At 40.9% G+C, this 23,811-nt stretch overlaps 1 protein-coding gene across 32 annotated transcripts in view; it reads right to left on the reverse strand.

The window, feature by feature from the left end:
* The window catches only part of clasp2 (cytoplasmic linker associated protein 2), a 358,037-nt gene that overhangs the window by 17,468 nt on the left and 316,758 nt on the right, over nucleotides 1–23,811 (reverse strand). For all 32 annotated transcript variants that reach the window (XM_080193660.1, XM_080193667.1, XM_080193651.1 and 29 more), the window contains one exon: nucleotides 18,835–19,054. In XM_080193660.1, the coding sequence (XP_080049786.1) occupies nucleotides 18,835–19,054 (220 nt within the window). The remainder of the gene's footprint in view (nucleotides 1–18,834; nucleotides 19,055–23,811) is intronic.

Here is a 23,811-nt window from a genome sequence, read left to right on the forward strand (position 1 = left end):
TATTTATGTGTCTAAAACTATTCTGATCAAGCCAAAAAAGAACAATATTCTTTGTTTCAAAACTACATTCTAGAAAGTGCAATCGAATTTATAAAAAAAATTCTCCAACATTACAACTGCTCAATTTCAGCAAAACCAAATATCAGTTGTATAAAAAAAATTTCACCAGCAGATTTCTGAATTCCAAATATCATAAGAGTTGCCAACATGTTAGGAAATTCATCAACAAACAGGAGCAGGCTCATCGGGTAGATTGAAACATTCTGTAAAAGAGCTTTATGGATTTGAAATGTTAATTGTGTTTCTCCTTCCCAGATGCTGCCAGACCTGCTGAGTTTATTCAGCATGTTCTGTTTTTACTTCAGATTTCCAGCACCTGCAGTATGTTGCTTTTATTAGATTGGAATATCATGTTGATAAATGTAAAGTGATGAGACTAAGAGAATAGAGATATGACCAAAACAGTGTTTATCTGCAGAATGCAGAAAGGGATTTAAGATTTTGAGGACAGCATGTTGTAGCAATAAATAAAGCAAGTGGTTCTCAGGATGGTCAATTCCTTAAATTGAACACAAATCACTGGATGGTATATACGTGGCACTGATTCATCCCCATCTGAAGTAGTATATAGTTCTGTTCAGCATTTAACAGGAAAGACATCACATTAATGGAAAAAGGGCAGATGAGGGTTACTTATCTGATACATGGCATCAGATATCTGAGCAAAGTGAGGCCTGTTCCATGAAGGAAGCCAGTTAGCTTTAGTTGCAAGGGCAGTTCTCAAACAAGTGATAGTGGCCATCTGATTGGCTGGCAGCTCTCCAAGGCAAGACTTTCTCCCAAGATAGGGGTGGAAGTCACATTTTAAAGAAAATAACATTGTACCTAGCATTAACTTTCTTCAGGGCAGCTGTCAGTATATGGTGGGTGACCAACCTCATAGCCGCAGTGCCAGAGACCACTATGTCTGTAAAATTCAGTCCCAAGATTTTTAAGCTCATCAAGAAGTTGAACTAAGAAATTATTTACTGTGGATCTAGGAATGACAACCAGGAGGCAAAGAATGAAGCTCAAAAGAAGCAAATTGAATGGATAGATTGGATACAACAAAGCCATGCAGAGAATGGTGGCAACTAACAATGGATTGCCCAAGGTGGTGACTGGGGCTGATAATATTAGTAATTTTGGGAGAGAGCTGGACAGATATTTGGTGAGATGAACTATAAGATTCTGGTAATGAATGCTACGTGAATGCAAGTCTGACGCTAAGCAGATAGATGGATGGGTTTTCTCCTGCTCACGTATAGTCTTATGCTCCTTTGCATCAGAGCCAAAGATATGAACAAAGAACAGGAGGAGGCTATTTAGCCTCTTCAGCCTGATCCAACTTTCACTGATATTATGGTTGTTCTGGGATCTTATCCAATATACGCGCACTCCTTATCCGTTAATATCTTTGGACAATATAAATCCATTAAAGGTTTAGAACTTACAGCTGATCTAGCATCAACGCAGTTTGATGAAAAGAGTTCCCAACATTTACCATCTTTTGTGAAGAGAAGTGTTTTCTAATTTCATATCCAAAAAGCCTGACCCCAAATTTTAGACTACAAGAACATAAGAACTAGGAGCAGGAGTAGGCAATTCAACCCACTGAGCCTGCTTTGCTATTTAGTACAATCATGGCCAATCTTATCTCAGCCTCAACTCCACTTCCCTACCATTCTCCATAACCCTTCAACCCATTACTAATTAAAAATTTGTCTATCTCCTCCTTAAATTTACTCATAGAATCCCTACAATGCAGGAGACCATTCAACCGATCAATCTCATCCAGGCCCTACCCAGTAACCCTACGTATTTACCCTGCTAGTTCCCCTGACATTAAGGGGCAGTTTAGAATGGCTAATCAATTAACTTGCATGTCTTTGGACTGTGGGAGGAAACCAGAGCACCCGGAGGAAACCCAGACATGGGAGAAGGTGCAAAGTCCAGTCAGTCAGCCAAAGCCAGAATTGAACCCGGGTCCGTGGTGCTGTGAGGCAGCAATGCTAACCACTGTGCCATCATACCACTCTTAAAACTGAACAAGCAGCCAGCTAGGAGTCGAACTTGGAATTGTCTGATCCATGCTAAAATTTCATTTGCTTTCCTTATTATCTGCTGTCTCTGCATACCAGTTATCTGGGCTGAATGGTCTTCTTTTGCACTGTTGTGATCATGCAAGAAGACACCCAGATCCCTCTGTACTGAAGCACCTTGAAGTCTCTACGTTTAGAAACCAAGTCGCTTTTCCATTTTCTAACCAAAATGACGACCTCACACTTATCCAAGTTGCACATTTTGGCCCACTCACTTAACCTATCTACATACGTTTGTAAATTTCTTATTTCCTCATTGCAACTAAGTATCCTACCTTTTTAAGTGTCATCTACAAATCTGGCTACAGTACCTTTTATCTGTATCCAAGTCATTAATATAAATTGTAAATAGCTGGGGCCTGAGGACCAAACCTTGTGGCACTCTACTAGCTAGATCTTGCCCCACCAGAAAAAGACCCATTTATCCTGACTCTCTGCCTTATGTCAGTTAGCCAGTCTTCTATCCAAGCTAATAAATTACCCCCAACCCTATGTTATCTTATCTTGTGTATTAACCTTTTGTGCGGCATCTTCCTGCAGTCCAGATAGACTACACCTACAGGATCTCCATTACCCACTTGGCTTCTAACATCTTTGAAGAACTCTAGCAAATTAGTCAAACACGATTCATTCTCCATAAAACCATGCTGACTCTGATAGATTGTGTTTTGACTTTCCTAACGTCCTGTCATTGCTTCCTTAATAATGGGTTCTAACAATTTCCTAACAACAGATGTTAAACTAATTGGTTTGTAGCTTCCTACTTTCTGAATAAGAGCATTACATTAGTGTTTTTCCAATCCAATGAAATCTTTCCTACATGCAGGGAACTTTGGAGTATTATAACCAATGGATCAACTATTTCCACTGCCACTTGCTTTAATACCCTAGTTGTGGAGATGCCGATGTTTAGACTGGGGTGGACAAGATGAGGGGTCAGATGACATCAGGTTATAATCCAACAAGGTTTATTGAAATCACAAGCTTTGAGTGCTGCTCCTTTGTCAGGATCTCACCATCCAAGGGATCAACATTCACTTCAGCTAGTCTCTTCCTTTTGTATACTGATAGATTTCACTATTCCTTTACATATTTTGTGCTGGTTTTCTTTCATAACTTACCTTTTGCTTTCTTAAATTACTCAAGTAACATTTTGTTGATCTTCAAAAGTTTCTTAATCTTAGTTTGCCACTGGCCTTTGCAGTATGGGATGCTTTACTTTTTGTAAGTATGTTATCTTTAACTTCCTGGTTTAGCCATAGATGTTTTCTCCCCTCTTGCAATCTTTCATCCTCTTAGTTGTGAAGAATTGAATATCTCCTTAAACAAGTACTACTACTTATCAGCTGTCCTACGTTGTAATTTTCCTGCCGAGTCCACTAGGGCTAAGTCTGTCCTAATGCCTACATAATTACCATTGTTCAACTCCAGAAAATGAGTGTGGGACTCCACTTTCTTGCCCTCAAACTGAATTTTGAATTCTATGAAATTATCATCATTCGTCCCTCGAGGATCCTTAACTATGAGGTTATTAAGCAATCCCTGCTTATCACACAATACCAAATCCAAAATAGCCTGCTCTCCGGATGGTTCCACAACATACCGCTTGAAGAAACAATCTCTGAGACATTCAATGAACTCTCCCTCAAGGTTCCCCTTGCCAATTTGATTAAGTAAACACAGTAAAAAATCTGACAACACCAGGTTTAAGTTCAACTGATTTATTTGATAGTACATGTACTATCAAATAAATCGGTTGGACTTAAACCTGGTGTTGTCAGACTTTTTACTGTGTTTACCCCAGTCCAACACCGGCACATCCACATCAATTTGATTAATCCAGTCTATATACATGTTAAAATCACCCAAGATCATTGCTGTACCTTTCTTGCACTCCCAGTATTTCCTGGTTCATCCTGTGCCCCACGATGGAACTACTATTTGGAGAGATATAGATTCGTCCCAACAGGGACTTCTTTCCTTTGCTGCTCCTTATTTCTACCCAGACAGATTCCACGTCTTAATCTCCAGTGTTTATATCATTTCTCACTAAAGCACTGATTTCTTCCTTCCCTAGCTACACCACCTCGTTTTCTCTTTGTCTATCCTTTTGAAATACTGAGTATCCCTGGATATTCAAATTCCCAGACCTGGTCTCCTTATAATCATGTCTCAGTAATCGTCACCCAATCATACTGCTTTGTCTCTATTTGGCTATTAACTTATTAATGCTTTGTGCATTCAGGCACAAAAAAAGCGTGATTTTCCAGCCATACTCACCCCAAGACCATAAAATCTCGCCAGAGGCCAATGGACCTCTGAATGGTCTGCCCCACCTGCTATGATTCCGGTGGCGAGTGAGACAGGAAAATTTTGCCCAAAGGCTTCAAAAGTTTGTTCTATTATCAAATTTCCTAACTCTTGTATAATTTCTTGTTGCAAAATGACATTCACATTTTCTGTACCTTCCCTTCATTTTCTGCTAACTGTCCACATCATTACGAACCTGAACTCCTAACTTCCCCTTTAATTTTGATACAATTGAACCCTCTCCCCTCTAGTTTGAAGCCCCGGCTATAGCCCTAGTTATGCGATTCACCAGACTCTAGTCCAAGCATGAATCAGCTGAAGACCAACGCATCAGAACTTCCTCCTTCCCCAATACTGGTGCCAATGACCCATGAATTCAAACCCTTTTCTCCCACACCAGCCTTTGAACTATGCATTTACCTCTTTTATCACATTGATGGTGCCAATTAGCTGATGGCTCAGATAGTAATCTGGAGATGACCACATTTTTGGTTCTGCTTTCTAATTTAGCCCCTCGCTGTTGGTCTTGCCTCCATTTCCAACAGATCCAGTTTTTGCTGGCAGGGGAAAAGTGGGTAGAGTGTGATTTACACAGGAGGGACACCCAAACACAGGAGGGACACATGAGCTCAGCGATGAGTTCAAATGGACTCAGATTTGGCTGTTGGAAGGGCCTTAACCTGCAGTGTGGGAATTTATGGAGCAGTTATAAATATTCTTGACGAGTGGATAAGGTCTATTTAAATCCTCAGCCCTGTATTACAAAAAGACTGCAGGCATCAGTGATTTAAAACTCAATTCTAACAGTCAAGAGTTGCTGTTGACATTACATTATGGGCTCTTTTATTAGTGTCTCAAGTAGGCTTGCATTACTGCAATGAAGATACTGAGAAAATCTCCTAGTTGCCACACTCCAGCATCTGTTCGTCTTCACAGGGAGAGAATTTAGCATGGCCAATGCACCTAACCTGCATGTCTTTCGGACTGTGGGAGGAAACCAGAGCACCTGGAGGAAACTCACGCAGACACGTGGGGAACGTGCAGACACAGTCACCCAAATCTGGGTCCCTGGTTCTGAGGCAGCACTGTGCCACCGTGCCACCCTGAACGCTTGGTTTAATTCCAATATCAGCAGGGTCATGGGGGAAGAGGGAGTGCAGTGTTTGACTACAGTTTGATTGACAGGTTAACTTGCACATTAAAAGGATTAGCTATCTTTGATGTGGGACATGAATGCCAGTTTGTTATATGAGATTAAGCACTTGAAAATTAAAAAAACTTTGAACTGGCTTTTCTGAACGGGAGTTTATTTTCAAACTGCCAAGTCTATGTATGCTGAAATCGGTATCAGGTTTTAGAACTTTATATTGTTTCAAATCAGCATGGCTCCAGACTTCTGCCCGGGGTGGAGATACTGATGAGTTCACATTTGAGTATAGCGATGGTAGGAGGTAGAGTGGTGCATTGGTTGGGGTAGTGGTGAGAAGGAGTATGAGAGCCAGAAGGTTTAAAATCCTATAACACAACTGGGGCAAAGTCTCAGAGAATTGAAACTCTCAAACTGTAACTGGGCTACATCAGCAATTGTCCACTCTTGTGGCCAAATACACTCTGCTTCCAGGGTTGCTTGGGCCCAACTTCATCCTGAACCTGCCACCTGAAGCTCACAATATTCAGGGGCTTTCTCTCCAAGGTGAGTCTGGTGAGCCGGGCAATTTGTCAACTGGAGCTAACGACTGTAGTAGTCAAAATTCAGGCCTGACTCCTCAGTCAGCCAGTTTTCAGTCAAATTATTCCTTAGCCTTCAATTCCATTCCTTCAATTTTAGCTCACAGTCTCTTATGAAGGAATTTATCAAATGCATCTGGAAGTCAATTTACATAACATCCAGGGCTTTAGTTCGAGAAATTATTCAAAAACACCTGAGTTTCCACAGGTATGCTGATAACACCGTGTTCAACTCTACCACCATCTTTTGCATCTCTCCCACTGACTCTAAATTAACAAGACAGCTCGTCAGATATCCTGTTCTAGATGGGCAGACATTTTCCCTAAATATTGCTAAACAGACTAAATATTGGAAAGGCCGAAGCCATTGTCTTTGGTATTTGCTACAAACTCAACTCCCTTATCATCAACTCCATCCCTCACCCTGGCAAGAATGAGGCTAAATTTGTTGCAACTTTGGTGTTATATCTGACTAAGATGAATCTGGAAACACAGACCCGCACCGCCACCTCTTTTTGCTTTTGTAACATTGCCCGACTCCATTCTCTGCTTAGCTCATTTGCTGGTGAAACGCTTATATATGGCCTCTATCTGTACTATAGAGACTTTATGATTTGGCTTTGCTGCCTTTAGACTGGGCTATTCCAACACACTCCTGATGGCATCCCATATTCTACCCTCTGTAAACTTGAGGGTATCTAAAACATCTTTGTCTGTCTCCTTACTCACATCAAGTGCTGTTTACTCATTGCCTACAAGCTCACTGACCTATGCTAGCTTTCAGTTCATCAACTGCTTTAAAATTTGAATTCATATTTTCAAATTTCCCCATGGCCTTGCACTTCCCTTTCTCTTATCTCTTCCAACCCCACAATCTTCAGAAATGTCAGTGCTAAATTCTGGATTCTTGTTCATCCTAAAATTAATTGCCCCGCCATTGGCGACAGTTTGCTCATTCCCAAGAGCCTAAGCTATGGAATTCCTACCTTAACATCTCTGTCTTTCTTCCTTTAAGAGTTCTTAAAATCTACATTCTTGACCAAATCTTTGGTCAACTGCCCTAATATTTTCTGACAGAAATGTAAAACATTTATGGTACAGAAGCAGGCCATTTAGTCCCACTGAGTTTGTGCCTGGCTGAAAAAGAGCCATCTGGCGTAATCAGACTTTCTTAGCCATTTCAAGTCCACATTCAAGTTTTTTTAAAAAAATGCGGTGAGGGGTTTTGCCATTACCCCACTTTCAGGCAGAATTCTCTTAACTCTCTTCTAATCCTTCTATTATTTGAAGTCTATGATCCCCTCGGGATTAGTGACCTCTCTGCTAAGGGAAATAAGCCTTCCCATCCACTTTATCCTCATAATTATATTGCCATATGCATTTCATTATTAAACTTTGCTTCATAATGCTCCTTCAAGTACCATGGGACATTTTTATGTTAAAAGCGTTAGATAAATATTGCTTTTTGAGAGAACGCCAACTGATTCATCATAAACAAATGGTGTGTCAGCATTGAACTAATCAAGAAAGACACTTCCCAACCCAGTATTGATGTATGAATAAAATAAAGCACCAGGTTCTCCACTTCATCTTGAACCAGAAGATCACAAACAATAGCTGTTAGCAAGATCACTGATCTTTTGAGTATGTTAGGAAATGTCAATCTGAACCAATGCTTCCTATAACTGGAGAACACATGCAATTATAACAAAAGTTGGAACAGTAATTTCTGATGTGAAAGTTGAGGCTGAAAGTTACGTTAATGAAATGAAATATGATAAGAGTATCTATTCAGCGCAATTCTGATTTGAACACTAGTGGAATGGCAAGATTGAATTTGCATCCTATCACTTAGATGTACTGGTTATTAGTGTTCCACAACATCAGCATGAGAAAGGGCAAGTTAGTTTAATCACTGATTTATAAATGGTAAATAGTGAAAGGCACGTATGAGCCACACCAACTACTCTTTTTTGCAACTGATCTGGACTATGCAAATCTTTAAATAGATTAAGCTTCTAATTTTATTAAAAAAATGGATGGTTTAATGGAATTAATAATATTTCAAACTTTTGGGGAATTCCTTTGTTCTAACCATATAGTTATTTTGCAAGTGATGACTTATACAGTAGCTGTCATACTTTATAGATTGCTGTTTGTACTGAGGTGAAAATGCAGATGGGGTCATAAGAAAACATTAAATGTCAAAAATATACTGGAAACAAGTTAACATTATGTAATTTTTAAATTCTACAATACATTGGGCACAAAGGATGCTGAAAATAAAATCACTGAGGTGCACATACTGTCTTCCTGAATTGAAAAAGTGCAAAAATCTGCTACTATTTTCTTCCAGAAACATAAGATCATTGAACAATCCTGTTTAGGAGGTCCGTAGAACATCAAACACATGGAGAATTGTATTAATTTGTGCTGTTGTCACATTTTAAAAACTGCATCTGCTAGATAAAATGTTTTGTCAATGAAGTATTACCTGATTCAATGTTTGTGGTGCTAACATGTCAACATAACAGATATCAAATACAGGTATAGCACTTTCATATGGTGACATAATTTTAATTCTTATGACCTTGGGATGAACCTGGTCGGAACTAGATTTCTGTAAATGTACAACACACCGAGGATTGTGTTTTGCATTTATGAAGGCAAACTGATGAAGTGCTTAAATTAGTAAATTCTATTGTAAATATTTCTCAGCGTATATCAATCGACAGAAGCAGTAATGTATTTCTGCGAGTCACCTTGACACAGGGTACAATTACACACCACAAGCAATCTTCCAAGCATAGAACATCAAGATAACCAATTTATCAATGTAATCTCTCAATTTGTTTTAACTGCTCTTTCTGATTCACGGATGTTGATAGTCATTGACAATCATACATTCCAATGACAAGTCATTGATTATTAAGTCCAAAATCTGCATCATCAACTTTCCCAAGGAACAAGCAGCAATCTTTCAAGAACATTGTCTTGGAAAAAAAATGAAAGAACAGAAAACTAAAAAAAAAATTTAAGGGTTGAAAAGTCGTTTGTCATTTGAACAGGAAACATTTCAGGCAATAATCAATGATCCAAAACATACAATCTCCAGGGAATCAAACCTTAGGGATACCCTAAAAAGGTGTGCTGGGGAACTCTCTGGAAATTTCATGCAGGGCAATTGCCCTAAAAATTTAAACATCTGATTGGCAATTACTCTGCATCAGGAGCCATTTGATACAATTTAAAATCAGAGACTTAAGGTGGTTCCTTACTTTCCAAGCCGAACAACTATCCAGGAAAAGTAGAAGGTTTAAATCACTTCTAACTCCTGAATAACTTTACTACTGTTCCCCCAGTGCCTTCACTGGACTCCCAAATATCTGCATTAACTGCTGTTAACACTGGGAAGTCTGGCCCAACCAGATTTTCAGTAATATGGCACAGCTGGATATGGGCAAATACTTAGCAAATGTAAAAGAAGAGGGTATTGTGAAGCTTAGGGATAATATAGTGTCAGTACAGCATTTTTAAAAGGATTATTTGCAGAAGCAATAATCTCTCCCTCAATGTCAACAAAACGAAGGAGATTGTCATCGGCTTTAGGAAGCATAAAGCATAATGCCCCTGTCGACATCAACGAGGACAAATTAATAATAGCTTCAAATTTTTAATTGTCCAGGTCACCAACAACCTGTCCTGGTCCCCCCATGCTGACACTATAGTTAAGAAAGCCCACCAACACCCCTACTTTCTCAGAAAACTAAGGAAATTTGGCATGTCAGCTACGACTCTCACCAACTTTTACAGATGCACCATTGAAAGCATTCTTTCTGGTTGTGTCATAGCTTAGTTTGGCTCCTGCTCTGCTCAAGACCGCTAGGAATATCATGAATGTAGCCCAATCCATCATGCAAACTAGCTCCCATCCATTGACTCTGTCTACATTTCCCACTGCCTCAGCAAAACAGCCAGCGTAATTAAGGATCTCAATACACTCTGGACATTCTCTCTTCCGCCTTCTTCTGTTGGGTAAAAGATACAAAAGTCTGAGGTCACACACCAACTGACTCAAGAACAGCTTCTTCCTTGCTGTTGTCAGACTTTTGAATGGACTTATCTTGCATTAAGTTGATCTTTCGCTACACCCTAGCAATGACTGTAACACTACATTCTGCAACCTCTCGTTCCCTTCTCTATGAATGGTATGCTTTGTATGTATAATGCACAAGAAACAATACTTTTCACTGTATGTTAATACATGTGATAATAATAAACTAACAATGAACAGAGGCTTAGGTGCAATTAAGAAAGAGAACATTCCCTCGTTCATCACTACAAGGCACAAAGCAAATGTTGGATGAGGGTGGGTGGTAGGGGGAGGGAAGGAGGGAGTTGGGTGATGGGAAAAGACTCATCGTACTGGAGAAGTTGAAGTGGGTACTTCCAAAAAAAAAAGAGGCACAGGAATGAGATTACTTTAACTGCAAGGAAACGAATTAGGCAAGGCAACTGTTGAGAAAGGTGAACGAGACAGTTGGAGTTGTTGCATTGGGAGCCATCAAATGGGTGCTGTGGACAGCATACTTGAATAGTTTAGAAACAAAAAAACTATTTCTAGCTGCAGAATTTGAGCAGGGTCACGAGAAGTACATGTAGAAAACTGAATTAAGCAGAGTGGTCAAGAATCCACGCCGTCTCAAATTTCAAATGTGTGTGCTGATCAGAATGACGAAGAGAATCAAAATCATATTTTTCTTTTCTACTCTACTTTATCCTCTATTCGCTCTTATCTCTTCCTGGACATCATGCTCTTGGGAACAGATTAATAATGGCCAAACCACAAACATCAGCAACAATGGAAATGGTGACCATAATTCTATCTCCTTCACAATTGCGTTGGAACGAGATAGGATCAGGCAGGCTAGGAAGGTGTTTGTCTGGGGTAAGGGGAGATACGAAGAAGTCAGGAAGTTACTTGGACAAATAAACTGGAAGGAGGCGTTCTTAGGGAAAAGTACCGAAGGAAGGTGGCAGATATTCAAGGAATGTGTCTGGAGCTCTGAATGACAACGTTCCGATGAGACGAGGGGGTTTTGGTGGGTCGAGGGAACCGTGGTGCACAAAGGATGTGTTGAACCTAGTCAGGAAGAAAAGGAAGGTGTACAAGAGGTTCAGGGAATTAGGAGATGTTAAAGATCTTGAGGAGTATAAGGACTGTAGGAGGGAACTTAAAAGGGAAATTAGGAGAGCCAGAAGGGGTCATGAGAAGACCTTGGCGGGTAAGATTAAGGAGAATCCCAAGGCCTTCTATAAATATGTGAAAGGTAAAAGGATAAGAGAAGGGATAGGACCTATAAAAGGTGAGGGGGGAAAGGTCTGTGTGGAACCAGAAGAAATGGCGGAGGTGCTTAACGAGTACTTCGCCTCAGTATTCACAGTGGAAGCCGATCTGGGAGATTTTGTTATGGATTTGCAGCAGATGGAAAGGATTGAGTACGTGAATATTAAGGAGGAGGATGTGTTGGAACTTTTGAATTCTATCAAGGTAGATAAGTCGCCGGGACCAGATGGGATGTACCCCAGGATACTGTGGGAGGCGAGGGAAGAGATTGCAGAGCCCCTGGCGATGATCTTTGCGTCGTCAATGGAGACGGGAGAGGTTCCAGAGGATTGGAGGATTGCGGATGTAGTTCCTATTTTCAAGAAAGGGAACAGAGATAGCCCGGGAAATTACCGACCGGTGAGTCTGACCTCAGTGGTTGGTAAGCTGATGGAGAGGCTTCTGAGGGACAAGATTTACGAACATTTGGAGAGGTTTGACATGATCAGGAATAGTCAGCATGGATTTGTCAAGGGCAGGTCGTGCCTTACAAGCCTAGTTGAGTTCTTCGATAATGTGACTGAACACATTGACGAAGGAAGTGCCGTGGACGTAGTGTACATGGACTTCAGCAAGGCGTTTGATAAGGTCCCCCATGCAAGACTTCTTGAGAAGGTGAGAGGGCATGGGATCCAAGGGCCTTTGGCCTTGTGGATCCAGAAGTGGCTTGCCTGCAGAAGGCAGAGAGTGGTTGTGGATGGGGCTTTTTCTGAATGGAGGTCAGTCACCAGCAGAGTGCCTCAAGGAACTGTTCTGGGACCCTTGTTGTTTGTCATTTTCATAAATGACCTGGATGAGGAAGTGGAGGGATGGGTAAGTAAGTTCGCTGATGACACGAAGGTCGGTGGTGTTGTGGATGATCTGGAAGGATGGCAAAAGTTGCAGCAGGACATAGATAGGATGCAGGACTGGGCGGAGAAGTGGCAGATGGACTTCAATGCGGATAAATGTGTAGTCGTCCATTTTGGCAGAACCAACGGGATGAACGAGTACACTATCAAGGGCAGAAGTCTGAGTAGTGTTGAGGAGCAGAAGGATCTTGGGGTCCGGGTCCACAGGACTCTTAAATCGGCCTCGCAGGTGGAGGAGGTGGTCAAGAAGACGTATGGTGTACTGGCCTTCATTAATCGAGGGATTGAGTTTAGGAGTTGGGAGGTAATGCTGGAACTTTATAAGACCCTTGTCAGGCCTCATTTAGAGTATTGTGCGCAGTTCTGGTCGCCTCACTATAGGAAAGATGTAGAAGCTATTGAAAGGGTACAGAGGAGATTTACAAGGATGTTGCCTGGACTGGGAGGCATGCCTTATGAAGTTAGGTTGAGGGAGCTGGGACTCTTTTCCCTGGAGAGACGAAGGTTGAGAGGCGACCTGATAGAAGTTTACAAAATGTTGAGAGGAATAGATAGGGTGGACTCTCAGAGGCTATTTCCCCGGGTTGAAATGGTCGCTACGAGAGGACACAGATTTAAGGTGCGGGGAGGGAGGTTCAGAAGTGATGTTAGGGGTAAGTTTTTCACTCAGAGGGTGGTGAGTGAATGGAATCGGCTGCCGTCAGTGGTGGTGGAGGCGAACTCGCTGGGGTCTTTTAAAAGACTTCTGGATGAGTATATGGGGTTTAATGAGATTGAGGGTTATAGATAGGTCTGTAGGTTGGTAGGTGATGATGTGATCGGCGCAACTTGTGGGCCGAAGGGCCTGTTTGTGCTGTAGTGTTCTATGTTCTATGTTCTAATTCAGAAATTACAAAGGTCACTATCCTAGTGATATAGTCTATACAGAGCTAAGCACCAGCGAGTTAAAGTAAGAATCAAACTAGATTTGGTCAGAAGTAGGTGTATTTGATACAACTGTTAATTCTAAAATTGTGTTCCCAGAAATAATATGTAGTTCAGAAATATAGTGAAAATACATGCACCCTGATTCTCAACCTGTGCCTACTGCAAGCCTGGCTCCCTCACTGGGAGTATAAAACTAAACCTACAGAACAATGTTAAAACTGCTCTGATATTTTACTTTAACTTAGAGACACGCTCCAAAGTTTTCCAAAAAGTTCAGCTCCCAGAACCTGTTTAAATATTTGGCATTCTTCTTGGGCAAAAAACACTTGCCTTTTCAATAACTTTAACACTTCCTTATTTTGCTCTGTTCTCCGCAGTCTTTGATTCAATTTCCATTCTTACGTTTCAAGATTATTTTTGCTGCTGCTTCACTATCAGTTTGATTCTATTTCTAGCTCTCTCCTTTGCACAAATAAAACCTGGTATTCTTAAGTCATCAGATCACATTTTCTCTGTGTGACTCTTTCACACATATGGTTTATCTGTTGTATGTCTGTAATTTTACAGCCTGTTTCCTTGGACATCTGCTGTTCTCGCTCCACCTCTTCTCTGCTGCGTGGCTTAGGGAAAAGATGGGGGTCTCTGATGTGGACTGGAGAAATCTGCTGCATCTTGTGCTAATCATGCACTTGAGAAGCCAGTGACAAGAACTACCCCCTGGCCTCAAAGATCAGGGGGACAATCTCACTGCCAAGAATTGCTGGTCAGTGGCCAGCAGCTCTAATATACTCAGCAGCACATCGGGGAGATGATGGCTGCTACTGGTATCACACCTAACTGAGGCCTCCGATGAAGGAGCAGGGCTGCAGGGGCAGGGGAGTAGCTATCAGCAGGCATCCAACCTCCTGATGCTGGGGTACTCAATCAGGATCCTGATCCCGGGTTCTCTGAATGATTTTGAATGAGGAACCACCACGACAGCCTGCAAACAAACTTGAAAAAGTTGTTTTTCATGTTCCCCATTTGGTGAGCACGCTGTTAGGTTACTAACAGTGGTGGTGGCATGAGACCCTTAAGTAGGCATTAATTGCCACCTTAAGGGCCAGCATTGGCAGTGGGGCAAGAAAGCCAATTGAAGGCCTTCAGGTGGAGGCAGGAAGTTGGCAGGATCCCAACCTGCCACTCTCCTGCCCAATTAAATGTTCCCCTGTCATTAAACTCGCCATGGAAGAGGGCACAAAATTGCATTCAATTTTTGATTGAGGTGAGGGGGAGGATTGCTGGCATCCAATTTGGCTAAGGCAGAGGAGGATAGTATAAATGTCCTAACTACATTAGGGGTTGTGGATTTTGAACAAAAAAAAGTATAGTGTGCATATGTAGATTCAAACTAAAAACAACTCGTTTATTGAAGGAGCTGTTGCCCATACAGAGCACAAACTGAAACTAAAACAGCAGTGTGTGCACCACCTTAATGACATCACTATCAAATCACATGACTGGTCAAACTGATGATGCTCTGATACTTATGGAGTATTTTTTTTCCCTTGAACTCCATCTCAACAGACCCAAGATCAAATTCGAATTCCCCTATTTTTAAAGAAGTAGCATCTGCCCAGAAGGAGCTTCAATCTGAGAAAGCTCCAGGGCCCGATAGGTTGGGTGCAAATTTTACAACAAATTTAAATATTTGCAGATAGATCCGTTGTATTGGTATGTATTATCATTCTTTTGAAGCAGGTCTGCTCCTGCAGTGGTTGTGTGAAGCAAATATCATAGAAATCATAGAAACCCTACAGCACAGAAAGATGCCATTTGGCCCATCGAGTCTGCACCAACCACAATCCCACCCAGGCCCTAAACCCATATCCCTACATACACCCACTAATCCCTCTAACCTATGCATCTAAGGACACTAAGGGCAATTTTAGCATGGCCAACCGACCTACATCTTTGGACTGTGGGAGGAAACCAGAGCACCCGGAGGAAACCCACTCAGACATGAGGAGAACGTGCAAACTCCACACAGACAGTGACCCAAGCCAGGAATCGAACCCAGGTCCGTGAAGCTGTGAAGCAGCAGTGCTAAACACTGTGCTACTGTGCCGCCCAAGGTATCTCTTTAATCCTGAAACCAGGCAAGAATCCTGGCCAGTGTACTACTTAGAGGCCTATTTCCTTTTGAACGTGGATTTGAAGTTGGTGTCTAAGGTCCCGGAAATATACTGAGAGAAAATCCTCCCTACAATTATCCAGGATGATCAGACAAGTTTATAAACAGCTGAAACTCATGTAATGTCAGCAGATTACTAATTATTATCATCCAGGTATTCCACAAATGCACTACAGACATGTTAGTGATCTTTGTGGACACGGAAAAGGTTTTCAATAGAGTGGAATGAAATCATCCATTCTACATATTGCAAAAATTCAGGTCAGGAGGACTTTATGAAGTAGATGCAGGTACTCTACAAAGGCCCATTGGCAGCAGTCCTTATATATGGTTCTAGATCTGATAATTTTAGTCTTCAGAGATGGACAAGACAGCGCTATCCCTCATCTCCCTTATTGTTTGCAATTGCTGTTGAAGCCTCAGAATTGGAGGCAATTATCTCTGACCCCCAGATTTTTGGGTTACTCGTGTCTAATCCAGATGTTTCTATTTCCACTATTACTGATGTAGAGGCCAGATTTAGTTTTTTTTTCAGGTCATAGGATCAAAATACGAAATTGGGGGCTGTGCTTTGGTAAATCCTGGGGTAGAATGCCTATTCTATCAGAATTTACTTATTTGGGCATCTATATCACTGCACTCTTTTAGGCAATTACGCAGGGCGAACATCCCACTGATTGTTGGCTTTTCTTAAGTATGATCTCCTTCACTGATCCTCCTTGCCAAAATCCTGGCTAGGTAGGACAGCATTGATTAAGATGAATGCGTTACCTAGGTTATTCTAACCTTTGCAGATGATACGTGTTTGCAAAGGTCCTAGAAGAAATTAACGGAGTACTCAGATCTTTTATATAGGACAAGAAAAAACCTCACTTAAAGCAAGCTAATATGCAGCTTCTTGGTTCTAGGGGAGGGTTAGGAATACCAAATATTAAAATTAGTTAGCCTCTCACCTCAGATTCATATGAGAATAGGTTAGAGTGGACCCTTCCTCTATATGGCTTGATAATGAGTGCCCGCCAGTCTTTAGAATTCTTACAGTCATTCTTGTTTCTTAGAGATCTTAAGGCTGTGTCAGACAAATATGATAATCCTTAATATTAATACTTTGCAAATGTGGAGAATGGTCTGTGGTCTTGAGGGGAGATCTAATTTAATTGCTGCTTTTCTCATGGATGATGGATTTGATGTTTGGAGTGATAGAGGTCTTTGGAGGTTAGGGGATATGTTTGATGGTGTCTTCCTGTTACCTTCTGAGTAGTTGTGTCAGCTGTTTGATGTCCGAAAATACTTTTCTTCTTAAAAGAAAAACGTGCAAATCAGGGACTTCATCCTTAATAAGGCAACTCTTCTTCTTGAGGCAAAGGTTTCCCCAGTGGAAAAATCTTGTTATTTGCAAAGCCTAGGCAATTATTCAGCAAATTTAAGGGTACATTACATGTTAGATCCTGTGAGAACACAATGGACACTCTGCGTTGTTGGGAAAAGATTTTACAGTAAATATTAATGAGACGTGGGTCAATGTTTGGGAATGTGGCAATAAAATCTTGGTTTGTAATAGGCCAAAGGAGACTCAGCTCACACCGGCTGAATATTACTCCAAGTTTATGACACACATTTGATCTTATTTTACCCTGGTTGTGCCAAAAAATGCAAGATGAGCACTGGGGACTACCTGCATTGCTTCTGGTTCTGTATCAAAATCAAATCTTACTGGTTCAAGAACTTGAGAAGATTTCCAGAATGGCATTAGTTTAATCCTTGAATTTAATTCTGGGTCTCGCAGATAAAAAGATAATTGACAATAATGAGAAATGGCTGCACAATATCCTAACATTTGCAGCATGGAAAAATATTTTTTGCTCATGGATTAGTGATAAGTCTCCTTCAATTCAGAATTGACAAAGTTATCAAGAAATGTATCCTACTGAAATTCCTGACTTGAAAACTTTGAGCTAAATAGGATACGTTCTGGAAGATATCAAATCCTGGTCTTGAATTTTTAGGCTCTGCACTGTCCGATTTACTCCCACAAGGTTTTCCAAAAGACATCCTTTAAGTGAGGATGTGCACCTCTGTCTTTTATGGCTTTATCCTGCTATTCTGGCATCCCCCAGTCTCTGAAATATTCTTTCAGTATCTGTATGGTGGGAGGCACCAGTTATATTCTATAATGCAAACAAACTGTGTTGATATTTTCCTGTCTTTTTTTTGTATTTGTGGGAATATGATAATTTTTTCATTCATTTGTGGGACATGGGTGTCGCTGGCTGGCCAACATTTATTATCCAACCCTAGGTGCCTGAGGGCAATTAGAGTCAACCATATTGCTGTGGCATTCAAGTCACATGTAGGCTAGACCAGGTAAGGATGGCAGATTTCCTTCCCTAAAGGACATTAATGAACCAGATACTGTACTAGAGTCATAGAATTCCTCTAGTGCAGAAGGCCATTCAGACCATTGTGTCTGCAATAACTCTCCGACAGAGCATCTCACCTAGGCCCAACACCTGCTCTATCCCAGTAAACTGTTGCATTCACCGTGGCTAGTCCACCTAACCTACACATCTTTGGAATTAAGGGGCAAATTAAGGCACCTACATGGAGATTACAAAAGGGATTGGAATATGCACCATAGACAGAAGGCTTAATGAATCTGGGAAAAGTTTGATTTTTCTAATAATAAAATAGCAATCATAGATTCATGCTGATTTTCAAAACCAACGTGAGAGAAGAACAGCAACATTTGATAGTGACAAAAGCACAATTTAGTACATTGGCCACGTGGAGAGAAAAAAATTCTAGGAAGTCAGTCTGAGGACTGGATGTTGTAGAAATGTGGTAGAAGGCTGGAGATGGCTACAAAAGTAAGAGGGTGGGGTTATTAAGCAGTGTAATGATTTGTAGATATAGTCCAATGTAGGTCAGCTTAGGGTATTTCGGTTAACTTGGTGTTTGACTTACCCTATCCAATGCATGAGGCTTATTCATCAGTAGAAACTTAATCTGAGTCACCACAGGAACATAGAAAACAGAGGATGACAATCCTCCATCTTAACACTACGGTCTTCCCATAACTCTTTAAATTCTGGAAAATCTATTTTCTTTTTAAATATATTCAATCACTTGGACTTCACAGCCTTGTATACTTATCCAAAACACTTCTATTGTTCACAGAATAAGTTGTCAATAGTTAAATGACCTTTCAGAAATTTAAAAAAATGCAAACATAACTACGCAACAGTAAACTACCAAATAATGAGTTTTTGTGCATGCTGTACTACCCCAAATAAACCCTGAAGTATATTTGCTACTTACCATCAGGAAACTGTTCAGCATCATCATCAAACATTGCTTCCTTTAAAGCTGACTTATTGACTGAAGAGCTATCAGAATAGTTGTAAGGATTATAGTCACGTGATCGTGAGCTACTGCGTTGAGGTACGGTGTTCAACACTGAAGTCTTACTGTCCAGAGCAGTTCGTCCCAAGTCAGTGGCATCACCACCTCCCCGCATATCGGTAATTCCACCAGTAGCCTAATGTACAGAAGTGGAAAAATTATTAATAAAACTATGATCTGACGAATTGCAAAAAAAAGTATACTTACCTCCCCCCCACAATATTTTCTCTCTTTATGTCTTATAATAAATCGCTCGTTTGGACTATGCATTCACTTGTTGGTACTTTATCCAAGCACACGCTCAAAAGGTGAAATTTTCCATTCTGGAGACAAAGTACAGGGACAGACAAGAAAATCGGTGTGATTCCCAGAGGATGGCAGGTGAGATTTATTTGCCTGATTTTCTGCTTTTCACTCATTAATTATTTACTGAGGAGCTTGCTTAATTGCACAGCAGGATGGCAGGGATTCATGCATTCGTCTGTTACCTCATGGGGTCAAAAGTCATGGCACAGGTCATGCATTCATCTGTTACCTCATGGGGTCAAAAGTCATGCCTATTCATACACTCAATGCTGACATGGTGTGGTGTAAATTTCTGCTTCACCATGGTGCGCAAACACACAAAAGCTTCTGCTCTGTGGTTCAGTGAGGCCTCCCTGAAGATTCTTCCAGGTCATCCAAGAAAGGTGGCAGGTCCTCTTCTTGAGGGATTGGAGCACGTGGTCCTCCCACCTGACCACACCAGTCTGGGAGGAGGTCACCAGGGAGGTCAGCACCTGTGGCACCACTCTGCAGTGCAGGAAAAGAGTGAATGATCTGATGCACTCTGCTAACGTGAAACTTCCATTCACTGTAAACTCACGCTCTTGTAAAGACATCAGCTTAAGAGTTAGAATTCACAGGGGTGTCACATGGTATCTTCAGAGATACCTGGGTGGATGTCAGTCACTTTAAGCTCACCATCTCACTTAAGATCCTGCACAAATGGCAACTTAATCCATCACTGAGGTGGACTGAGTACACACAACAGGCATGCATTCACTGGAATGCTCTTTCATCCAGAGTGCTTATAGTCAATCCATACTCCTTCACGCAGGACAATATCTCTCACAACAGACAGCAAAGAGCAATGACTGGAGGTGGGACGCTTGAGTGGAGGACATTCTCCTCCCATGATGATCAGGTTGCAAAGCTAGTTGAAGAGAACAGACATAGCTTCTATATGAACATGAGATGGGCTTTTCCCAAAAAGCTTTTGAGGGTCCATTCAGAATACATCAACATGGGGGTAATGATTGTGAGTTACAACTATCATGTTGAAGATGACCCAGTAGGCTCACAAATTATCTTCTCTCTATTCCAGCTCCCAGCAAGAAAGTTGGGAGGAAGGTCACCAACAAGTATCTCAGCCTGTTCCCATAGCACCTCAGATGAGGAGCTAGAGAAACCCATCACTCCATTCATCTGTGCCGCCACTGACACAGATACACTCATCTCAATGGCCCCAGTAAGCTTGGGTTCATAATCAGATGATAACGTCACCAACTTGTGTCCACAGTAGGCATCAGAGACCCATGAAGAGCCTCTGCAACGAGCCCCGAGAGAAATGTTGGCCATGTAAAGACAGGCAGGAGATCATCAGGCAGAGTTTTCAAGAGCCATCACCGCATTGGAACAAAGGATAAAGTTCACCCACCTTCTGTCTGATGTGGCTATAGCATGCAAGTGTATTGAAGTCTCCATGGGAAGGGTGGTGGTCACTTTGGTGATGCAAGTCCAGCAGTTTCCTCTGGATTTGTGCTTGGGCTTGCACATCATTGCTTGAGCCATCGTTCCAGCAATGGCTGGGTCAGAAGAGGATAGGGCACCTTGATCTTCCTCCAGATGCCTTCCTCAAGACAGGGAGAGCTCTTGGGCATCCAAAGGGAGGATCAGCATCAGCTAGAAGCTCTGGGAGACATCCATCGAAGTATGTCTGAAGGTGCCCTGCCATTCCAAACTCCTCTCTGCCTGTGACTACATCAACTCCAGCAGATCAGGCTAAGGAGAGAACACCTGCCCCAGAGTAGGAGACTTTTAGCAGGCCAGGGCCCTCCAGGCTTCAGGCTACCAGACAATATCTGCCAAGTCATTTTTGGCAAAAGGGCACAGCTTCAATTGCCTCAATGTAGTTAAATTATTATAAAAATGCACTTTCCATCGTCAATTGCTGAACTGTTCAAACGTTCATAACTCATCATACTTTGCAAATAATTTTTCTCTTTTCAATACAGAACAAGAACATTCACCAGAAGCATTTGTGACAGGTATTGTTAAAATTATTTTCAGAATAGTTTCCACATTTAAAAAGGTTGCCTGCAAACCACATACAAGTCTGTACAAATCTGATGGTGATTACTAAACACAAAGCTCATCACTATTGATGAAATCAATGAATTGTTTCACTTCATTTTCAAAAAGATTTGCATCTCTGTCCTCCCAGCAGAATTCACTTAATTTCTTACAGCAGTGGCTTTTAGCATTCTCATCCAAACTTTTGTAAAGCGTGGAAAATCAATCAGCCGTTTTCTTTAATGGATTCACTTCTACTTTGCAACTGCACCATTGTTGTGTCACAAATAACACTGACAGTCTCAACGATGATCTTTTCTTTCCTTTTTAAAATGATTTCATTGTCTCTAGTTTAATTGAAAAATAACTCAGCATCTCATATGTTGCTTGTCATCAGAGGGACGTGTTTTGTTAATGTTAGTGCCTCTGTCTCCACCAAGCTGTAGTTCTTGTGAATATCCATGACAAAACTTTTAACTGAGGCTAACAATTACGTAGCATTCAATAAAGTTGGATCAACATTTTGCAGCAATTTGCTGATGACATTAATGATTCAAACTTTTCAAACTTCTCTGCTTTGGATTTTGTTTCAGCCTTCACATGTAGTTTTTCCGAATTTATTGTAGTTATGCCTGATAAGTTTTTTTTTTATGTATCAACAAACTTCAGTTTCAAAGCAAAAACATCATCTGCATGAGTAGACCACCTGGTGTCACAAATGATGACAACTTATTTCACCGATGCACAGAAACTAAAAAAAAACCACACAAGTTTTGAACAAAGTCAATACAATGTACAGCTGCCTCTCACAATTCATCTGCAGCATTGCAAATTAAATTCAAGGAGTGACTAGAACATGGGATGAATAATGCAGAGAGGCTTGCATTGTTCATTCTAGCTTTTATTTTCCTACTATATTTGTGGCATTATAGAAGCTCTACCCACAACAATTTTTGATATCCAAACGTCAGTTTGCAATGATTTCTAAAACAGTTGTTTCCAGGCACTCATTAGTGTGGGATTGCAGCTGAACAAAAGAGGAATCAATCTACAGCTTCACCATCGCTGGTCATGTATCTTAATGTTAATTGGTCCATATGACTCACATCTGATGTTGAATCAACAGTAATGGAATAGCATTTGGCATCTTTAACTTCATTAGTGAATTTGTTTCTGAGCCGCTCTGCCATTATGGTGTTGAATTCATTGAAGGTTGTGTGTGTTAAAAAGTTGGTCTACCCTAAGCTACAATATTGATAGTTTTTCAAATGCTCTTTAAGCAGCTTGTCAAATTTGCTAAGTTATTCAAGGCAGGCTAAAAAATATTGTTGATTTGACACCAATGATTCATCACACCCTCTCCCAAGGAAGACAGCTGCTTGACTTGTCGTAACAACACATCTCAGCACTTTTCTCCAATAAGAACACTACTGAGCCGATAACACCGAATCGATTATTGCAGATAATTTGCACGTTTGAACGAATGCACACATAGCTTTAATGAGCTTTGCAAATTTCATGCTCAGCAAGATCTCATTTCTCCAGTTAGAGTACCATAGACGGTTGCTTATTTTCCTTCACTAGGGTCAGTGAATAATTTTCAAACATTATAGGAGACTGCTTCAGGAGGTCTTCAAAATAAAAATCAACCAATTTCTAATTTCCGTCATCCTGTTTCTCTTCACCTTCTGAAAGTGGGAATTATGATGACTCTTTAGCCTCCAACCACAAACACCTCTCAAATTTTCCATATTACCTATGTTTTCTGATCTATTTAGTGCAAAGTATTCCATCATACTTAAACAGTAGCCATAAATGGGTCTTTTTCTAATTGGCAGGATCTGATGCATGGAGTCCCACAGGATTCTGTGCTGGGGTCTCAACCTTCTTACGTTCTATATTAATGACTTTGCTGAGGGGAGCGAGGGCACGGTAGTTAAATTTGCTGATGACACAAAGATAGGAAAGTATGTTGTGAAGAGGACACAAGGAGATTGTAGATGGAAACAGATAGATTGAGTGAGTGGGCAAAAATTTGGCAGTATAATGTGGAAAATATGAAGTTGTTCATATTTAGGAAGAATAAAAAAAGCAGAATATTACTTAAACGGAAAACAACTGCTGAATTCCAAGGTGTATAGATCTAAGTGTTGTAACACCTGAGTTACAAAAAGTTGGTATGCAGGTATAGCAAGTAATTAAGAATGCTAATAGAATGCTATCCTTTATTAAGAGAAGAATTGAACATAAAAGTAAGGAATTTATACTTCAGTTATGGAGGGTGTTGGTGAGACCACATCTTGAATATTAGTCCACTTAGTTAAGGAAGGTTGTAAATGCTTTGGAGATGTTCAAAGGCGGTTTACCAGACTGATACCTAGAATAGGTTGTCTTATGATGAAAGATAGAAAAACAATACTTGTTTCCACTGGAGTTAAGAAGAGTGAGGGCTGACCTGATTTAAGTATAAAAGATGTTGAACAGTCTTCATAGAATATATCATAGAATCCCTACAGTACAGAGAGAGGTCATTCGGCCCATCGAGTCTGCACCAACCAC

The sequence above is a fragment of the Carcharhinus amblyrhynchos genome, chromosome 8 (genome assembly GCF_965287045.1).
Source record: "Carcharhinus amblyrhynchos chromosome 8, sCarAmb.v2.hapA, whole genome shotgun sequence".
In the NCBI taxonomy this organism is placed as follows: Eukaryota; Metazoa; Chordata; class Chondrichthyes; order Carcharhiniformes; family Carcharhinidae; genus Carcharhinus; species Carcharhinus amblyrhynchos.